General features: G+C 36.7%; 1 protein-coding gene across 2 annotated transcripts in view; it reads right to left on the bottom strand.

Moving 5' to 3' along the window:
• SLC26A4 (solute carrier family 26 member 4) overlaps positions 1-14,475 on the bottom strand; it is a 401,657-nt gene that overhangs the window by 47,982 nt on the left and 339,200 nt on the right. For both annotated transcript variants that reach the window (XM_044088553.1, XM_044088554.1), the window contains exon 18: positions 1,939-1,993. In XM_044088553.1, coding sequence (XP_043944488.1) covers positions 1,939-1,993 — 55 coding nt within the window. The remainder of the gene's footprint in view (positions 1-1,938; positions 1,994-14,475) is intronic.

Genomic DNA, 14,475 nt, shown 5'->3' with positions numbered 1-14,475 from the left:
CTATATCATTAAGAATGCTAAAGAAACATTGTTATCAAATAGGGTTTCATAAGACTTTTAAAGCCAGAAAATCACTTCCTCTGAAGAAAGAAAAGTGACTACATTAATAGTCATGAAATTTGCTTGCTACCAGGTCACAAAAATTATAAAGGCCAGACACCCAGGTAATGAAAGTCTTTTATAAAATGGCAGAAGAGTATAAAGGATTAAAGCTACTGGCTGCTAAGGAACCTCACCCTATAGCACTTGGTTTTCTTCTTTCAGGATTATTTCCATGCCTGTGTGACTACAAGGCACTTAACAAAACCATTACTCCCAGTTGAACCCTGAAAAAAGTGTTTGTGTCTAGAGAGCTTACAAGGTCAGATAATTACAAAAGCAAGCACATATAGCTTTCTGGGCTGTGCCAGAAAAAAGTGCAGCATATGGTAAAGATGGGCAGAACTGAAGATAACCTCAAGGCAGAATACTGAAGTTATATGGCTAGAAAATACTTGAAATGTTCTTTACCCTGATACACAACATGTTATCTGCAAAACCAGTAACAAAAAATACTGATGTTTACATTAAAAATTAAATGTCTGCAAAAGCACAATATGTAGAGTATAAGACCTATAATGTGTAACATATTGAGAATATAAGAAAATATACAAGAAGATAAACATAGTGTATGACAGCATTCTGTAGCATAGCAGAGTCACAAAATCATACAAGTGTGCATATGTGTGTATAAAATGTGTACGTGTGTGTGTGTGTGTATACACATGTGCAAGTGTGTTAAATATATGCATATATATACATATAGGCAAACATACAGTGGCTATAAAAAGTGTACGCACCCCTGTTAAAAGATTTTTGTGATATAAAATGAGACCACACAATAAATTATTTCAAAACTTTTCCCACCTTTAATGTGACCTATAAACTGTACAATTCAACTGAAAAACAAACAAAAGGTGCTTCAACAAAGTATTAGTTTAAGGGTTTGCACACTTACGCAATCTGCTTATTGTACATTTTTTATTTTTTATATTTTTCCCCTAACAGATTTGTTTGTTTTTCAATTGAATTGTGCAAGTAAAATGATAAAGAAGCCAAAAACAAATCCAAAAGTTTTATTTAAGTGCTTTCATGTCGTCAATAAGAAACTTCATCAGAAAGTAACAAAAATGCATACTACTCAGCTTAAATACTCCCCCTAATTAGCTGTTTAAAGTACTACCTACACATTTTTAAAAAAAGACAAAAGAACTATAAACACTCCACCACTATAGAACAATACAATGATAAATAATACTTGTATATCCGTCCTAATACCCCTTAGTTCAAAAAAATATACAATATAATTTATAAATTTATATAAAAATATATATAAATACATATGCTTTTCTAAAAAAACATATATGTATAAATGTATATATTCAACAATTGCAGAGAGCAATATAAAAAATTCCGCAGACCCAACTGTCCTTGGCAATAAACCTATTTAATAACCTATAAGTTCGGTACTTAGGTTGAGGTCTGAATTCTTTTTATAAAAGTGTATTCCCCATTGTTGTTTTGGTTGTATTTGCATATTGGTTTATTGAATGAGAGCATCATACCTCAGTAAGTAGCTGTTCCCTGCTGTTCTATGTTGTACTGTCATGCTACACAGCAGTTCAGTACACAGCATCGGTGCACATTGTACACCACTATACAGTATGCACACCTGTGGACCATTTACACCATCTGCCTTTCTTCAATATGCCATTTATCATTACCAGGATCCATGTCTATGAATCAAGTTAATGGCAGGCAGTGCACAAAGCACAGTACACAGTACATTTGATATCTAAGTTTTCTTAGTATAAATTAACTAAATTACATAAATAAAGTATGTAAATACTGAATACAGATAAGTATTTTTCTTTTATTTAATAAAAGTGATATTTTTACCTTCATATCCACCAACATACACGTTCACATCAATTCTAGTGAATTCCTTAAATATCTAAAATAAAAGAAAATATAAGAAGATTAATAATACTGTAACCTGCAGGATGTACTACATTCTTGCAGCATGAAATGTAATGTTTTAAATATCTGTCACATTTAATATTTAACAATATAACCTTTTTTTACAATGTTCCACAAAAAAAAATGATTATTAACCCATCTCAATTGTGGGTGTTGTTTTCTATTTTCAGTTCTCAAGTTGCTTGACTACCACCGTAGTTTGTTTCTAAATTTTAGAAAAAAAACTTTGAGGGAAGGGAAGGTACGGTTCACGGTGACTATTAGCTAACTGTTACAGGCAACTCATGTCTGACCTTCCAATAAGCTTTTACCTCTCCTACCTACATTCCTTCCCCACCTGCTTAGCAACGTATAAAAAATAACGGTTTACTATCACAATGCCGATGTGCAATTGCATGGCTATGAAGTATTCGAACAACAGATGTTCGAATTCTTCATAGTTCGGCAGGTGATATGAGCGAACGTTATCATTGCGAATGGATTGTGCATTCGCAATTATAACATTCGCTCATGTGAGGGGATCACGGTACAGTGCGGTTAGGGAAATACATCCCTTTCCTCACTCTAGTGCGATCTCGGAGTTGGAATATTAAGTTGGGGGGTGCAGGGGGGCTTGCCCCCCTGCATAACTGTGAGTTTAGGCTAGTTAGGTAGGGAGTTACAGGACGGGTGGGAGTGCTGTGTATTGTCAGAAATGTCGCGAGCGACATTTTCGACAATACACAGTTGTTTTCGACATTAGGGACATACGAAAATGTTCATTTCCGATGTTTAAATTCAAAAATTCAGACACGTTTTATTCTGAGTTTCGAATTTATGATAGTAAACCAAAAATAACAGGTATGTGTTGAAAGATTAAACTATAAGGAAAATGAATAAAAAGCATAAGAAGGCTGAATCAGGGAAAGACAACATTTCTTTTTTTTTCCAAAATGTTTTTATTCATTTTATAACACAATAACTTAACAGTATAGTAACAACAAAAAACAAATAAATATATACAATATCCATAGCAACTAAAAATCAATATACATAGGAGAACACATAATATTTCTCTAACAGATCAGACAATTTTCTCAGAGAAATTAAATGATGAGTTGTGTTGTAAGTCCTTGCTTTTATAGTAGCAATCTCAGTCTTACAAATATATTTCACAAGATGAATAAACTCAGCTTTAAAGACAAGAGTAGATTGAGATTTCCAATTTTTAGTAACAATTTTCCTTGCTATAGAGGGGATAGACCATAGTAAAAATGTTTGTTTTTTAGGAATGACTTCAGGAACAGGAACATTGAAAATGATAACGGAGTCAGAAATTATACAGTTGTCATTCCATAGACCTTTACAAAGATATTTAAAGTCTAACCAAAATGGAGAAATTGTTTTGCAATTAACAACTACACATCTCCTTCATCTTTCTTGTACATTACTGTTGGTCTATGTGGGCTGAAAAAAGATCTATGTAAATATTTCCATGTGTATACATGCCAGAACAGGGAAGATTCCTTCACCGATTGTAAACAAAGGTTTTTATCTTTTCTTTAGAATACTTGTCTATTAACTTCACTTGAATAATTCCAAAAAGAAACATCTGTTTTGCTAAAATCATCTCTGATAATTTTATAAATAACAGATATGTATGAAGTGTTCTTGAGTGAGCTATTAATAATTGGGATAAACTCCAAGATTTTTAAGTTACTCTTATTGTATGTCTCTAATGAGGGTACAAGCTTAGTATGTATAAAATCCTTACAAGTTTGGATGTCCAGCCAATTGCAATTTTGCAAACTATATCTGCTGATCAACTAGTCTGCAGAACTTCTTTTATTAGCTGTGAGAAACTGATTCCAACATAATAGGTCACCCTTCTTAAATTCTAACATTTTCTGAGTATCAAAAGATATCAAACATTCATTTGTGTAAGCAATAGGAAACATAATTATTAATAAATTCTTAACTGATTGATTAGAAAACATAAGCTATTTGAACAGAAATATTTGGTTTATAAGAGATGTGAGAACAAGTCTTGACATTTCACTTTGAATGTATATTTTTAAAATCCATATAAAGATGCTTGTATGTATTTGAGTATATGATTCAAGCAATATCCTATTACTATTAAGAAGTAAAGTTTCATGTATTGATTTACAATGTGCTGTACAAGAAGTATTATTCCAAAGCAACATTATGTTAATAAATGCGGAATTTAAATAAAAATTGATATTTTAATCCTTATACCTCCTTTATCCCAGCTTGTGGTGTGCCATAAAAGTCAAATTCTTGATTTCTGACAAAAATAGGAACCATGAAACAAAATAATCTAAAATGTTTTACATGATGTTGCAAAGAAAAGAAACACAGGTAAGGGGATGAAAGCAGTGTAAAACAAACATGTTTCAGAACATCTGTGTAAAAAGAGACAGAGAGATACACACAGAATACTTTGTGATGATAATCTCATTCACATATTCATTTCCTGATACATTCTTTCTCATATTTAGGGTTATATTACAGGCACAGCAAGCAATTGCTATAAGACAGAAAAATCATCACAGAGAGGACTCCAGTCCTACACTTGAGTACACACACACACACATGAGTGCAAATACACAGGACTGCCAGTTTACCTATCTGTTTATCTTTGGGATGTGTTAGGAAACAATTTATTTATCTCTATGTCTTTGGGATGTGGAAGGAAACAAACTACTGGGAGAAAACTCATACAGACACAAGCAGAATGCAGAGATTATTTTAGAAGGCACACTATGCTGGCACTGCATCAGAAAATCAAGTGTAGTGAGGCAGCAATATTAATCAATGCACCACTGGACTACCAAAGAAAATAATTTATTATTTTCATTTTCGGACAAAGGGGAATGATTAAAAGATTAAAAAGACATTAGCACTGTACTATTCAAAAAGCTGTATTATACAGTCTTGTGTAAAAATCATGATGTGAATGTTCTCATCTGGGGCTTTCTTTTTTTTCTTTTAAAATCCATCATAAGATTAAAATGAAAGTCCTAACAGCAAATCTAAGCAAAGCACAAACTAAAACAATGATAAAGAAAATAATAACAAGCTTAAAGTACAATAAGGAGTTTGAAAGAGGGTGAAGAAATAGAAAAAGGTATGTATTGAAGGAAGATGCACTAGAAGGTTTTCAATTATAACAAAGAATGTAATTTTTCCATTTCTTTTCTATTTCTACCACTCGTTTATTATGATTGTTGATGTTAGTTTCAAGGGTGGAATGTCCCTCAGCCTTCTCTAGAATGCATATCAGACAGGAGTGGTTGTTTAAAACTTCTAATTAAAACTGCCAACAATAATGTGACTTCCCCCACTATCCTGGTTTAGTAACTAAGGAGTTTCAGTCCTCACTACTGACTCCAATAGGAGACTGCCACTTAAACAGGAGTAAAATTTCATAATTTTCTCCCTAACAGCAGAACAGGAACACCCTTTATAACCTAGGAATGGACTGTATAGTACTTCTGTCTAGCCCAAATATAGGTCCTTATTACAAACTTCAAAGCAATGTGTCCCCGTATAAGACCTCTGATACACTCACTTAAATAAATTAAATCTCACACATCCAAACACTTCTGGGAAAGCCTGACACAGATTCCCAGCTGTGCCCCTTCCCCAAAATAATGCAGTAGCATGCTGCCACCAATCAGAGAGCCTTCATGCCCTTTTAAATGGGTGTCCAATTATGAAAATTAGATATTAAAACAAATAGCAGCAAATGACCTAAAGCAGCCACGCTTTCAGAGGGGCCTGGGAAGTTATCAAGGCAAGTATAAACACTCTCAAAGGACTAAAGAAAACATTGATTGACCAACCACAATGTAAGTTAATAAAAATATTCAATAATGAGCAAAATGATTAAAATATAAAACAGTAATTTACAATAAACAAACAGAACTCAATCAACAGGAAAATGAAAACAATACTGTAGGACAGAAATCCAACACTTAGAGAAGCTCTAACTAATTAGTTATAATTTTCCTATCTGACTAAAGAACACTGTCCCTGATCTAAACTAGATTATTACAACAGAACAAAGGCAGACTTACAGTTATTGGTGAGTCCTTTAGGGTATCCACCACTGTGCAGTACAACTGGGAACAGCTGACAACTGCAACTGGTAAAAATATAACTGTAACTGACTTCAATCTTAAGTTAGGCTATAAAAGAGTCTGCTGAAATGTCACAACTGTTCCAGTTCTAATTTTCATTTCATATTTTGAAAACCAACCAACAGCTGTTTTCTAAAGTTCCTTCCTGTCTTTCAGCCTCTGACAGTAACACATAGTAACTGTCAACATTCTGATGACATCATCTGCAGATCAGCTGATCCTGAGATAGTCTTCAGTTAGAATCTTCTTCACAAATGTGCACAGTTAGAAATGTAAAGGAACACTGCTCAAGTTTCTAAAACATTCTGTGCAAACAGATTATAAATCAACGTGTAAGAACTTATTTACAATATCATACCTAGTCATGCTGTCATATAACACACAGGTTAGTCTGAAGTTATGTACAAAAATTCGGCTAGATATGCTAGCACAAATGACAGTGTTTAATTTCTTTACACCATTAAACCAAGACACTGAGTGGTTCAAGACATTGCTACAAGATAACAATGTGTGATAAAGAGTGTCTGATACAAACTGACAAAATACAGATTACCAGAGACACCTTCATGTGAAAAATCATTTCCTAAGCCTCTAATAAAGGAAACTAATTGATCACAAATAATCAAATAATCTGTACCTGAAGCACCAACTTATACAATAGTTATATAATGCTTTTTTTCAGGAGCAAATCTCCATGAACCCCTATAATGGGGCCTTAACACACCAAACCCCAACTGCATAAATATACTAACATCATGGTCACACAGGTGTGGAAAAGGAGAAATACCCTTCAAGGGCAAACAGAGTAGCCACACTAACTGTGATATCATAGTTTATATGCCAACATAAAAGACACAGGAATAAGGAAATGTCACCCATGTAAGTACACATCAAAGAATACCAGGGAAGCTACCAGGTCATGTGAGAGGATAATCTGACATGAAGAAGGCATCCCTGCCATGTCTTCACCAGTATTAGATCAGTCAGAACTCTCCTTGACTGAATACAGAAATGAATTCAGAAGGACAACAAGTAGCCCAGAGAAAACATTAGGATTCAGGAGAGAAATTAAAGACCAGCCCAATACATGGACAGTTCATATAGGTACCCTAGAGTTCCAGTCAAATTAAAAAATGCATGCATTAAAACCTCTATTCGGTGTGAATTAAGATCTTATTTAATGTAAAAAAAATCCAGGAAATAACTAGAGTAGAGTTAAAGATAATTGAAAAACATGCAGTGTAATGTAACACGATATCTCATGGAATATGTATTTATTTATCACAACTGATTAGCAGGAAAGTCTGACTGGACAATAAAACCCTTTTCTGCAGAGGCCTATGGAGAAAAGCTCCAACTAACATATATATATATATATATATATATATATATATATATATATACACACATACACACACATAAGATTCATACAGTATACGGAGTTAACAAACTTTTCTTCTAAGACAAAATGGATACAATAAAATCTACATTTACACAGAATGTATGGAGTTGCATTCACATTGCAATATACAGTATACAGAGTTTCAATATTATTACATTATACCGCTAACAGTGAAGGACATTTATTTGCAAACTACACTTAGATTCACAAAAGGAGAACAGTATCATCATAAAATTACATACAATATAGGTTACACTTGTCTTGCGATTTACAGAGTTACTTCTAATTATAACAATTAACAGTGGTGGATATCTGTGTGCATGCTTCTGATTTAGATTTATGAAACCAACAGTATGAAAAATATTCTGTAATAAAACAGCAAGATTCTGATAATATTAATAATACATCTGCATCAGTAAAAATTAGCTTATATTTGTTTCAAGTAGGAAAAAGTGGGCAATAGATTTTGGCCGGGGGGAAAAAAGTAGGAAATGATGTGTGAGGTGAGATTTAGCCTGGTGAAATGCAAGAACACAGCCTGGAGTTTGCTAAATATTTTAGTTGCGATTTAAAGGATTTTAGGTTGTCCATTTGTCTAAGAGGAACAGGGAAGGAGTTCCACTTTTTGGAGGTGCAGTTGGAGTATAGCGAGTCTCCTGCTGAGTTATTTGATTTGGTTACAAGTAGTCGGTATTTACATGTTGAGCACGGACTTCTACTAATGGAGTAGCATGTGATTACAACATTTAGAGATGGACAATGTTCTGGGATGTCAATAACATTATAAGTGGTCACTAGCTGTGAGAAGGTTAGATAGTGTGGCAGTTCTGCCTAGTTTAACTGTTTCAGGACCATGCAGTGGCATGTCCTACGAACTAAATTAGATGCAAACCTAGCAACTTTGTTATAGCATTGTTCTAACTGACCTTTCTGTGTAGCTTGTAGATTTGTAAAAATGAGAGCAGCATAAAGTAATGCTGGAAGAAGATGGGTTGAGACAATGTGCTTTCTGGCATTATCACTTAGATATGGTTTGATCCCGATACACAGAACTACGTTTTTGGTGTTTTTTAATGGCCTCTTTTGAATGAAAGTTAAATTTCATGCTCTCATCTATGTTTATGCTGAGACGTTTGGTGCGAGTAGCAAGTACAGTTTTTGTACTGTTTGATAAGATTATGTTGAAAAGTACTTTTTGCTCAGTCAATTGCTTTGGAGTAAATAATATCAATTTACCTTTTTTTTAGTATAGATGTAACTGAGAGTCTGTTATCCATGGAGGTAAAGGAGTCTTGTTTTTTTTCTTGAAAATTTGTCCAGGGTTTGGGCAAAACAGATCAAGGTGGAATTATCCACATGCTGGACTATGAAGGCATGCTTACATGCTGTGTGCAAGTCATGTATAAATATATTATAAAGTAGAGGGCCAATGACAGACCTTGAGGAACAATAACACATATTGGGAGAAAGGATGATAATTCCTTATGCCATTTAACGCCCTGACATCTGTTGGATAGGTAATTTTGAAAACAGGTGGATAATGGGCTAGAGAGGCCTAAAGTAGACAGTCTGTGTAACAACTTTTGGTATGATACTAAATCAAATGCTTTTGATAGATCTAGGAGTGCACGTATCAGACTTTCTGCATTTCTATGTAGGTTTACAGTGTGGATAAAACTGAGATCAGTAGTGGTACTGTGGTGAGGATGAAAGCTGTGTTGAAACTGGCATAGGAGCTTATTTTCAGTGAAATCATAGAGTAGGTGGGATTAGGTTAATTTTTCAAGGATTTTGGGAGGATATTATATTTATTGCACTAAAATTACAGATGTCTGTGGAGGTGCCTCCTTTATGTTGGGGTAGGATGTAAGATTTTTTCCACAATGTAGGAACATACCATTTAGTGATGGCTCTGTTTATCAAGACGAAACTTGGATAAGCTGGGGATAAACTGCAGTCCTGATATATTCAGCTGGCAGATGTTTCTTTATGTAGGATGTAGACGGTTTGCTATTGTTGTTGTCCAGTAGAAGAGTGGTGAGCTGGGATTGTTGTAGCTGATTAGGTATGTTATGGTTTGTATGAAATGAGTGTTGAATTGATTTGCTATGTCACTTTATTAGGATTCTATAAATGGAGCAGATTGATGTGCCAGAATTTTAGGAGTTGACTTATAGTTGACCAGAAGTTTTGAAGTTGTTTTTATTTGATTTTTGAGAGTTTGTGTAGTAATATTTTATCCATTTTAATATTGTATTTTATTTTATTTCTAAGTTGCGGTTCGGTTCGATTCTCAGCTAGAGCATCTTCTGTGTGGAGACATGTGTGAATGGGTGTACCTTCATTGAAGGTTGTGCGTCAGAGCTGGCAACTCGGTATGTAAAAATCTACTGGCAATCATTAGCGGACCACAGTTCCGCTGTGGTGACCCCTAACTGGGAAAAGCCAAAAGACACAAACAAACAATTTTATTTCTAAGTTGCTATAGTGCTGTAGGTTAGCTTGAGTTTTATCTTGCAACCATCCTTCCAAGCCCTGTATATTTAGTTTATCAGTTGTTTTGTTTCCTTGGTCATCCAATTTGCTGGATTGGCTTTAACTCTTTTTATTTCTGAGAGGCGCATGTTCATTTAGAATAGCTAAAAATATTCTGTTGAATTAGATACAGCTTCAACTAAGGGTGGCACTTTTAAGAGGTTACAATTATATGACTTTAAGTGATTAATAAAATGTTTTTCTTTTAAAGGTTTAAGATGGCATACTTGCTTATAGTGGTGGCATTTGCTCTTATAGCAAATGTAGGGAGGTGGTCAATAACTGAATCTGACAAAGTGCCCAAGGAAATAATATTGTTGGGAGAGGCAGTAAGCATTCAGTCAATAAGAGATTTCCTTGTGTTAGTTTTGTTATGGTGAGGAGGTGCAGAGGTGAGTTGTGTAATGTCATATAAGTTTATGATGTTCGTGGTCACCTAGCATTATTGTTTTTTCAGTGAAGTTCGTAGATACCCAACTAAAGAGTACTTCAGCAATGTTGACATTGTTGCAAGGGAGGATATAGGTTGCAATAATGTGATTATTCAGTTTAAGAAAAGCGATTAGACGCTCAGCATTGTTAATCTGAAGGAGGTTAAGTGAGAAAAGCAGTAGACTAGATTATTTTTAAATGGTACTGCTATACCTCAAGCTTTTTCCTTTTTCATTTCTGATCTGAGGATGTTGTATCCTGGGGATGTGATTCATCTTTTATGTCTTGTTTTAGCCATGCTACAGTTAAAATGACTAAGTATATCTGTAAAGTGATAGGCTAACCAGGCATATTTTTGTTTTTTTATTACATATGCTTTTGAAATGTTAAGAAATTGAAAGCCTGCAGGATTTATGGGGTGTGATGTGATATAAGATTTAAATGTTTGGGGATGAGGGAGTTGCCTGGATGGTTTATTGGACCTGGGTTAGAGTGGATGTCTCCACATAATGTTAGGGTAGGTATTCTGTAATTAATGTGAATGAGTCATTTCCACTGGTTTTGTACCCTGATCCTAGCTTATAGTATGCAGCATTTAGCCATTGGAATTTGTTTCTACAAAGATGGAAATAAGAGTTGTTATATAAGCTGGAGGCTATGGTGGCTCTGTTCACGATTGTGTTTGGGGCTGGTGCGTATAAAGTTGCAGGGGGGTAAGCTGTGAATGTGGAAGGGGTGATGGTAGGATGAAGCATATGTCAGTAGTGTAAGAGATAAGACAGTAAGTGTGTATAGCAGCAGCACTGTGGGTGCCTAAAATGGATGTTAGGCTGGTAGTCTTTTGTTGAAGGAGAATTGCAGAAGTGAGAGCTGGGGTGGAAAGAAGGGATTATTACTGATATTGAGCAGCATAAAATTAGTGGTGAGTGTTTGACTGTCAAGACGATTAGAATGCGATGGTTAGCAGAGATAGACAGAGTAGCGGAATCTCTGTAATACTTAGCAGAAAGGAAAAGAGTAGCAGCATAAGAAAGAGAAAGCGCAATGGAATGAGAGAGTCCATGTAGCGGCAGCAATGGAAAGGGGTAGACGGGAGAGTTTGCTAATGGACGAAGTAGTTAGTGTCAGAGAAGAGAAATGAGTTTAAATATCTTTGGCATAGTCTGGTTACAGATTTTACTGTATCCAGATCTGTTTGTGTGATTCCTGTGTTTCTGCTACACCATCTTGTGTTGGCTGGGGCCTGCCTGCACTTAATGGGAGTAATTGAACTGGTTGGAACTGGTCTGGCACAGGGTGTTTAACTAAGAGCTCAGGGACAAGGGCTGATTCGTCATTTGTAGTGTTTCTATTTTACTTTTGTTTTTGTGGTACTTAAACCCTGCGTTTGCATGGGTTTGCTCTTGTTTGCAAATTGCACATCACTGCTGCACTGTGTTAACCCTTTCCAAGGTATCTCAGCTACATTTTTTTCCCTTACCAGCACTCTTGTGTAAGTGAAGCCCTCCCTTGCAGCTACTGTATTGATTTTACGCAGCCCTACTCACAACTATAGGTACTCTCCTCAAATACTACCCACTCTACTATCCCTGACCTCTCTTCCACAGATTCTGACAACCATGGACGAACAATTTCCTATGTTTTCTCCTGCTAGTCTGGTTGATATGAGCATCCTGAGACAGTGTAGCAACTGCCTCATGTAGACAGACAACCCACTACTACTACCACCTAGGAACATAATATGTGAGAGATGCAATTACATTAAGAACCTAGATTCCTTGCTGTGTCAATCACAAGCCAGTACATTTGGCACTAATAAGGTTGTCTGCTCAAACACCACAAACATCACACCTCTAACACCACCCACACCTGTACAACACACTGCCACATATGCGGAGGTTCTCAACAAAAACATACCTAAACAAAAGAGACCTCTGAGGCAAAAAACACACACATGCACATCACAATCTACAACACCAAACATCACACATAGTAGACACGCCTGTGTCTCACAGCCTCTAAGACTCAGCCACAAACCCAACACACCAGTCATAGGAGACCATTGTGAGACACAGATGTTTCCCACCAGGCTAGACAAGGAGAAAGCCACAGTAAGTTGCTTGCTAGCTGCTAGAATCTGCCATATCACGCACACACTCAAGTTTCTCAACAACAGGTACTGTTATGACTCTGTCATAGTCCATGTTAGTGTGAATGACTTGAGACATACCTCTCTGGAATATATGAAGAGAAACATGACTGAGCTCACTGAATATGTGTCCCAGGCAGATATGTCCCTAGCCTTAAGCAGCATCCTACAGTCACCTAGAATTATGCCTCAATACAAACAGAAAATGATTGACTTTAACAATTGGCTTAGTTTCTGGTGTCATTCCAAGGGGATCCAGTACCTGACAGCTTGGAAGGACATGATTGACAGACCACAATGCTTTGCCAGAGATGGCCTTCATCTGTCTCCCCTGGGCTTCAGGCTTCTGGCAAAGGCTCTTGCCTCCCCCAAAGTGCCTTTGTTAGGCAAAGTCATAAGGACAAACTTATCAACGTGAAAAATTCTTCTAAACAAAATTTAAAGGTAATGCTGCTAAACACTAGGAGTCTTCACATGAAACTGCACTCATTGCAAGCATTCCTCACCCTGGAAGATGCTGACATTTGTGCAGTCACTGAAACCTGGTTCAAGGCTGCGGAGAGCACGCCAGCCTTACAAGTTTACTCATCCTACCATACTTTCAGACCCAAACTGAGGGCTACAAAGCCAAAAGAGGTAGTTTCAATACTTATCAAAGACATACACACCTCCAGGCTGGTCAAATGGTATGACACATAGGAGACAGTTCAGGTGCAGTTAACTGTTGACAAAACACCTATTCAAATCATAGCTAGCTACAGATGCCCAGCCATGAATCAGGACTCCCACTCCACCTATCAGGACTTAATTGAATCCATCAAGATTCATCCATCTACCCTGATCCTGGTCAATTTTAACTACCCATCCATAGAGTGCAAGATCTATTCTAGCCCAAACATGAATGCCCAGAGATTCCTGGACTTTGTCAATACCAGTGCATTGGATCAGTTGGTTGACACCACCATGGGAGGTGAAAATATCCTGCACCTGGTACTAACCAACATGAGTAGCCACTGTTGCACCCCATGCAGTGTCATCCTTCTTGGTAAGATCCGACCATAAAGAGACCACTTTTGAAGTCACCATCTCCCCTGCCACCCCCCTGCCAGGATCAAACAAAAAGACTTTTCCAAAGCTGACTACAACCTGAGAGCATGTATAAGCAGCTTCACAGCCACCGTCCCTTCAGTTGGACCTAGCACTAATGTCCAGGCCTACACCATAAAACTAAATGGGCACCTACATAGCTACATGGACTCAGCAATACCTGACAGAACCAAATCATCTTCCTCAAGGAAGAGTAAGCCTGTCTGGTGGACAGCAGCAATAAACAAAGTCTATAATAAAAGGAAATACTTGCTGTCCAGGACCAAGAAGGAGCAGGTGTCAAGTTGGAAGCAATCTCTTCTTTGTCTGAACAAGCAAATAAGGTCACTGGCGAAATCCTCTGAGGCTAACTTTGAGTCCAAACTGGCCACATCCACTAAGGACAATCACAAGGCCTTCTTTACTAATGTCCACAATCTTAAAGGTAACACCCAGATCTGCTCTGAACTGGTGGTCAAGAACACCACATACACAAAAGCCATAGATATAGCCAACCTGCTGGTAGACAGGTCCAGTGAAATCTTCACCCCCCCCCCCGTCCCCCTCATCAGTAAACCAGGACATCCCCAGCACCTGCCCCCCCTCCTCATCACCAGGGAGCAGGTCTTTACTGTCCTCTCAAAGGCAAAAAAATATAGCCTCCATCGGACCCAACAACATCCCTTGCTGCATCCTAAGTGAATTCA

Source organism: Protopterus annectens, chromosome 11.part0, assembly GCF_019279795.1.
Source record: "Protopterus annectens isolate FY-2018-M chromosome 11.part0, PAN1.0, whole genome shotgun sequence".
Lineage (NCBI taxonomy): Eukaryota > Metazoa > Chordata > Ceratodontiformes > Protopteridae > Protopterus > Protopterus annectens.
The sequence above is the reverse complement of the archived record's forward strand: the minus strand, read 5'-3'. Positions and strand labels throughout refer to the sequence as shown.